Consider the following 7,307-nt stretch of genomic DNA (forward strand, 5'->3'; position numbering starts at 1 on the left):
TTGAAGACTAGCAAGAAGAGAATAATAACGGGCGACTTAAGTGTATCAGCCTCATCATTTGCAATTAAGTCCCTTAATACATTGACAGCAAAGTTGGAGCGATTTCCTTGCAAATTGTGTCCTAACACTGAAGGGTACCCAGTCTGTCAAACAGAAGATAAAATTAATTCACCATCTGTTAGGTGGTGCTGGGCTTATAGAACTGTCCTCGGATGCCATGCTTTGAAGACTGCTTTTGGCATAAGCTGCAAAGTGTGAGCGTGGGGGAAATGTTGCATCGGTGGTAGGAATGAGGGAATTCACTTGGAGTTTGGGAGATATTTGGTAACCTCTCTTTGGTCTCACCAGCATACTGCGTTGTGTGCTCTGCTCTGTACAAGCCTGCCATAGCCTGTTTTATTATTCCAAGTAGGAAGCTGCTCTCCAGCTGAGCTTTCTTGCTGGTTGTAATCCCTGTCTAAAATGCAGTTGGAGACTCAGGGTAATGGGACTGACCAGATTAGAGCCCCATATGGAATGCGGGAAGGAGGGATCAGTGGTGCAGAATAGCAGCTTTGCCTGCTTTCTGTGATCCTTTTGGGAGGCACATGCGCCTTTTCGCAGTGAGTTTATCTGCTCCAGAAACAGAAGCACCCATGGGGAAAAAGCATTCCCCTGAGGGGTGGAGACTGGGAAGGGCCAAAGCTGTGATTTGGCAGCTTCTCTGTTCTACAAACACCTTTTTGTCTGGAGTCTCCTGCCAAGAAAGAGCATTGGGATTCTGTGACTTGGAGGCGAGTTGGTCCTTGGTAGAGGTTGTGAGATCAGCCTCACACCTGACTCTTGAAACGTTTGAGTAGTTGCTGCTGATCACCTTTCTATAAAGTGAGTTAGAGGAGACTCTACGGCAGCAAGGAGGAAGCAGCTCTCTTCCTCTCTGAAGTTGGGTAAACAGACTGGGATGGAACATTGCATCAGACACCCTGCCCCCACTTCTCCTGTTCCTGAGTCTCCGTGCAAGCAGAAGGATGGAAAAATGACCTTGTTTGTCCTGTGACATCAGTGTTCCTTGTGACTCAGTAATGTTGGATCTGGCTCACGGCCTCCAGAGACCAAGGAAAATGCAAACTTTATGGCGGAACACAATAGGCTTGCACACACAAGCGAATCAAATCCAAGTTTAACTTTCAGGGAAGAACTAATTCCAGCTATGCAAGCAGAGTCAAATACTTGGTGTTTTATCCCCTTGGGTAGGTAAGGGCAGTGACTGAAGGTTGGCTGTTTGCTGGCAGGGTTTAGAGGGCTGAAGGCTGTTTGCAATAAAAGGAAGTTGTGTGCTCAGGCAGCAGTCTTGATTCATGCTACAAAATGCCTTAATGTAAAGCGATAAGATGAGTATGTGGCTGGCTTGCTTCTGACCCCTCCCTGCACTCCCTTCCCCTTCGTGTTTAGAGGGTAAATTCTAAAGCTCCCCAGGGCCAAGTCTCTTCTGGGCAGGAGTTAATGGGAAAACTTTATTATACTTAAGCTTCTCACTTGGAGAACACTTAAATGACTCATGTGCCCAGCTTTGTGTAGCTGGCTTAGAAACACAAGCGTGTAGATGGAAAGCACAAACAGGGGCGACATTGTCTCCGCAGCAACTCCACATTCTTCTCTTGCGCAGCTGCTTGTCTTGGCACGTGCCAGCATATCTCGAGTGAGCATGCTAATTTGGTGGGCATTGCAGAAGGCGGGGCATTTTCCGTGGGGTGGTGGAATGTAGGGGTCAGTGTGGGCATCTCAGTTGTGGCAGTTTTGATTCCCGAGATGCATCAAATCTTAACTAGAGTGAATTGTTCCTATGAAGCAACCGCAGGAGTCAGAAAAGAGCCCTCCCACTCACAGATTTGTTACGCAGTGGCTACAGGCATAATTAGAGCTTGGATCAAGTCCTCTTTTAAATGAAATTCCATGTAGGGTTTTCTGTGGTATTTAAGCACCTCTGCAGAGTATCTGGAAACTCTCCATGTCAGTGTAATATGGATATGTTGCATATTACTATGCAGTAGATGCTCCCTGGTCATTATGGATTGGCTGAGGGGTTCCTGTCTGGTGGGTTCTGACAGGTAGTCTAACCACACAGGGTCTGAACAATAGGTTATCTTGCTGCACAATCTAACGTGTTTAAACTGGCTAACATAAGCCTAGAATTAGAATTAGATTCATCATTTCATTAGGTCAGGATTGAACTTCTGCTAAGCCTATCTTCAGAATATTTAGTGCGCAGGGCTCATTCTGAGATGCTATAATAAGTTGTCTCTCTGCAGATCGTGAACCATGGCAGACATGCAGAGCCTGGTTGAACGGCTGGAGAAGGCTGTGGTGCGGCTAGAGGGCATGTCCCGGGGCCCAGGCACATGTGGAGATGGCTCTCCCAAAGGTAAGGCCCCAGATGACAAAACCCCTGAGCTGTTTCATGTTAAGTTATGAAAATCCTCTACTAGAAGCTTTGCATGACTGACACTGGTGGTGCATTCCAAGAGGCAGATGCCTATACACAGCACTGGTTCGCATGCTCTCTGTGTCTGACTAGGCATACAAGTAGGGGAAGTGAGTTTCACAGCAGATATCACACGCACAAGTACAGGGAGGCCTGTGGTTACTGTTAAGACCAGAACTTCCTGTGAGTGTTATACTTTCCTTGTCTCTTTGGAGCCAAGCTGCTGCTGCTGCTTAAGCATTTAGACCAGCATCCAGCAATATACTTGAGGATCAGTCATATCAGATGCTCTGACCCCCATCATCCTGATCACTAAAGGTCTCCTTGAGAAATTTCACTGTAACAAAGGGGGTGGTATGCACTGAAAATGTGGCTCATGGATGCTTCTGTGCTGTGAATCCATCTGCTGCTACTTAACTGCTGCGCTCTGGCCTTTCCTGTAGGAGTAGCACAGTACGTGCAAGCTTTCGACTCCCTTCTGGCTGGTCCAGTAGCTGAATATATGAAGATCAGCAAAGAAATTGGTGGTGACGCACAGGAACATGTAAGACTCAGGCTTCTAATCCCATGTTGTAAATGTATGGCTGATTGCTAATTCAGACCTCTGAGGGCCACCCAAGAGTTCACTGAGCTCTGTGTTCCTTTAGCATAGTCACCTGGAGAGCAGGCAGTCTTTGTGGCTTCAGTAGAGGTCTGGGCCCTGGGGAGACCTTCATCTTTCTCTGTGGTTTCTCTCCCTCTAAGTCAGGATAATGCTCCCCAACTTTATTGCTGTTAAATATCTGTGTTGCCCCTTCTGACTGGCAGATGAGAAATGGGCAGGGATCTCCAAGTTAGCTGTGCTATATAAATAACAAACCAGAACGAATGGACCAGAATTGCCTTTTTTTCCACAATTGAAACAAAACCAGAGCAGCCAGAAAAGATGAACTGGTCCCTATAGCTGTCCTCTGCCCTCTGCATGTCATTACCTTAAGCTCTGTATCTCAGCACTTTGATTGATTAATGGATTTGTCCTTGCACCTCTCCCATGAGGTAAGGACTGTGTCTGTCCCCATTGTACCAATGGGGCTAAGGCAAAGGACTCTAAGGTTACGATGGGTGGTGGACATGGGAACTGAATCTGTCTCCCAGATTCCAGCTAGTATATTTATCCCTGGCCCTTCCTCTCTATCCATGCAACAGTATTACCACTTTCTCCCTTCCTTTTCAGGCTGAGATGGTTCACAAGGGCTTGATGATTGAGAGATCTCTCCTGGTAACAGCATCTCAGTGCCAGCAGCCATCAGAGGTAAGACTGAACAATGCTAGCAGGGATCCCTTGGAGGCGTATGTGTGTAGGGAAGGGGTCTTGGCTGATTTTGGGGACAAGTGCAAAAGTAGAGGATGTTGTGATAACTGGGAAAAGTTGAGTTTTTTTTTACAGCTGTGCCGTGAATTTACTGTAATTACATTGCTCATGATACAGCCAGACAGTTCCTTCTCATGCAGGCAGGACAGTTTCAAGTCACCTGTGTTTCATTGGCATCAACCCTGGATAGCCCCTGTTCACTAAGCTGTGGGATACAGAACATAATTTGCCTGAGCTGGAAACAACATTAAGCATTGAATAGATGATTCTTAGCATTACAGGGTGCTCACATCTTCACAAGTTCCTCACAGTGATTCTTACCTGGGGGGGTGAGCATCTGACTAGATTCTATGATGCCTCACCAGTGCCTAGGTTCATCGGATCAGTTGTCATTTCGTAAGCAGACCAACACTTGTCCCAGATCTGCAGGAAAGGGACAGGAAAAGAAGCTGGTTTTCTTCTTCTGACACTCACTTCCCCAGTGTTGCAATATCCACCTCTAACCCTTCCTTATAATAGCTCTCACATGGCAGCTGTCAGTGCTGCAAGACGTCAGTATTCCCACATTGCTTTCCTCTTCGCTCCAAAACATAGTGTCCCAGCTTAGCGTTGGAGGTTTTTCATCCTAAACCAGACTTCCCAGGATTGAGACATTCTGGATAGTCTGCTGGGCCAAGAACCCTCCTACAAATCCAACCGATTCATTATTTAAGTAGTTTGTTGGAAGTGGATTGCTCATAGCTTTTTGCTCCATGGTAGCTCTTTTTAAAGGCCTCTACTCAATCAATTCAGGTTTAATGCATCAAATATGCAAATCCCCAAGCTTTATTTACTCAAGTGTTTGCCCTGCTGATACCTGGCCATGGATTTCAATCAGAGTTTTCCAAACTGCAGCCTGAAGCACTAGCTGGTGGTCTCGGGGAACAACCTTCCCTTGTTTCTTTCTAGAACAGAGCAGGTTTAGAAGGGATAACAAAACAAAGGGCAAAGCAGAAAAGAGCAGTGCACATTTCCCTAATACTGCTTCCCTTGTATGCTGCTACCAGAGGTGGTCATGTGGTCATAGATGGCAAGGAGGGAGCCAAGACATCTGCTTTAGGGTTGAAGCTATGGAAAGCCTTGTTATAGGACAGGCCAATGGCATAGGAAAGCTCCTGCTGAGTGTCTGTGTCCTAACCTCTGGGTACATGCCCTAGAGCCTCACAAAGGAGGCTTTATGAGATGTGTGTACACCTCAGTATTAATGGCTGGAATTTTATTTTCAGAAGTAACTTTTAGAAGAGCCATCTCTGACCCTCCCATTGACTCACTGCATCCAGTTTACATATTGTAGGGACTTGGGTTGAACATGCAGAAACGTACCTAATAATATAAAGTCGTTACTTTGTTGTCTAAAGAGGAAGTGTGCTCAGCATGTTACAAAGGAAGTCAGTGACTTGGAAATCATCTGAGAACTACAAAAGCTTTGAAGGATGTTTCTGCCTCTTGCTACTTGGCTAAGGCTCCTGTGATACGTTACAAACATTATGCAAGTAACTGGTTAATTGCTTAATCAGTTTAGACTGGCCACACATGCAAAGTAACTATCACACCATATACATGTCCATCCAGCTATAAAAAGAGCTAGCCAGCTATGAAGATAGTGCTTGAAAGTGTGGAACAACTTAATAGCTGGTATCTATCGAGCTTCAATTTGAACATGTGGCAGGACCCTAAGATTTGAACATGTGGCAGGACCCTAAGATCTTCTTGGGTTCATGTCACACTGCCAATCTAACTCCAGACTGTGATTTCACTGCACTGGCTTGCTTCTCCAGCAGCCTAATTGAAGCAGAGAGAAAACCTCAGCTTATGTATCAGTTTTGCGAAGGCACTGGCTAGCTGGAACCCCTTTAGGGGATGAGCACCTTCTCAAACAAATTCTAAGTGCAAGGATGCAGTGCCCCTCTGAAAAGATGCTGACAATCTGACTCGGATGCCACCTGCCCTTCTGTTTTGTAGAGTAACCTCTCAACGCTCATGAAACCCATTTCAGACCAAATCCAAGTGGTGCAGAACTTCAGGGAGCAGAATCGTGGCAGCAAACTCTTCAACCACCTATCAGCTGTCAGTGAAAGCATCCCAGCCCTAGGCTGGGTGGCCATGGTAAGACCAGGAGCAGGCAGTGAGCTCCTTGGCATGGGAGGGAAAACAAAGATGAGTGCTGCAAAAACCCCTGGGCTTTAACTCATTCTCTCTTCTCTAGGCTCCAAAGCCTGGCCCCTATGTGAAGGAAATGACTGACGCTGCCATGTTTTACACCAACCGGGTCCTCAAGGAGTACAAAGATGTGTAGGTTCAGCTTTACGCTACATGGTGGGAGGGCTGCAGACCCCTGGGTACTGAGATCAGGAGTTAGACCTCCCGCTTGGGTGCATGTGGAGCTTCCAACACATCACAAAGAGTTAAAAGAATAAAGCTTCTCAGTTTCTGGGATCGGCCTCTATGTTGGGGTACAGCATTGCACCTCACTAGTCACACTTCATCTGGGAGAACCTTGTCTGCCTCAGGCAAGGCCCTTCCAGTTACATTGTGAGCCACCCCTCAGTCAGTCTCCAGAATCTGGAGCTCTAGCGGCTGTGAGCTGAGCCACAACTAAAGGTGACTCCCTTCCATGAGTCGCTCAGAGCCTGGCCCACAAAACTTAGAACCACTCCTTTAACTGGGAAGGCTGTATTTATTATGCCTCGGCTCCTTCTGTGGCACGGTCACCACACTTGGATCTGTGCCCTTGGTAGATCAGTGGAAGCAAGTGTGTTGACATCCTTCATCTAGTAACCCTCTTTGTCTGTTTCCCCTAGGCAACAAGACCTTTTCCCCAACTAGCTTAAATCAAGCCCCTAGCTATTGTAATAAATGCAGGTCTGGTTGGTTCTGTATGATGTCTACCCCTGACAAACTGTGGAGGGCTGGGATCCAAGACTCAGCCCTGCATAAAAGTGGTTTTAAATCTTTCCCTGTATGGTACAGACTGCCCTCCAGCTGTCTTGCCAACAGCAGCCCAGGGCTGAGGACATGGTGTCTGGCACTTTGCTCTCAGCATTGGTGTCACTACAGAGTCTAAATGGTCTCCTGCAAAGCAGAGGACAAAGAAATGCAAAGATCCAGTTCTGGTGGCATGGCTTCCCTCTCTCTCCTACACTACTCAGCTCCTGATGATTTTGTTCCCTTAGAGATAAGAAGCAGGTGGACTGGGTCAAAGCTTATTTGAGTATCTGGGCGGAGCTGCAGGCTTATATCAAAGAATATCACACCACTGGACTGGCCTGGAGCAAAACGGTGAGCACTGATTAGGTTGGCCGTCGGAGCTTCCCACTCTGCAGGGCTGGCAGGGTGTGACGGGCACCAGGTGATGAACACCCAAGCTTCAAACATCCTCTCTGGCACTTCTTACAGGGTCCTACAGCCACACAAGTGGCTGGCATGCCTCCTGCTCCTCCTCCCTTTGCCCCGCTG

At 47.1% G+C, this 7,307-nt stretch overlaps 1 protein-coding gene across 1 annotated transcript in view; it reads left to right on the forward strand.

Annotated features, from left to right (window-relative positions):
- Window positions 1–2,288: 2,288 nt before the first annotated feature.
- CAP1 (adenylate cyclase associated protein 1) overlaps window positions 2,289–7,307 on the forward strand; it is a 9,303-nt gene continuing 4,284 nt past the window's right edge. Inside the window, exons 1-7 of the mRNA XM_019512380.1 lie at window positions 2,289–2,401; window positions 2,905–3,005; window positions 3,675–3,752; window positions 5,814–5,957; window positions 6,058–6,143; window positions 7,025–7,130; window positions 7,248–7,303. Coding sequence (XP_019367925.1) covers window positions 2,299–2,401; window positions 2,905–3,005; window positions 3,675–3,752; window positions 5,814–5,957; window positions 6,058–6,143; window positions 7,025–7,130; window positions 7,248–7,303 — 674 coding nt within the window. The 5' untranslated portion in view covers window positions 2,289–2,298. The remainder of the gene's footprint in view (window positions 2,402–2,904; window positions 3,006–3,674; window positions 3,753–5,813; window positions 5,958–6,057; window positions 6,144–7,024; window positions 7,131–7,247; window positions 7,304–7,307) is intronic.

This window comes from Gavialis gangeticus, unplaced genomic scaffold, assembly GCF_001723915.1.
Source record: "Gavialis gangeticus isolate Ggan-Ray unplaced genomic scaffold, GavGan_comp1, whole genome shotgun sequence".
In the NCBI taxonomy this organism is placed as follows: domain Eukaryota; kingdom Metazoa; phylum Chordata; order Crocodylia; family Gavialidae; genus Gavialis; species Gavialis gangeticus.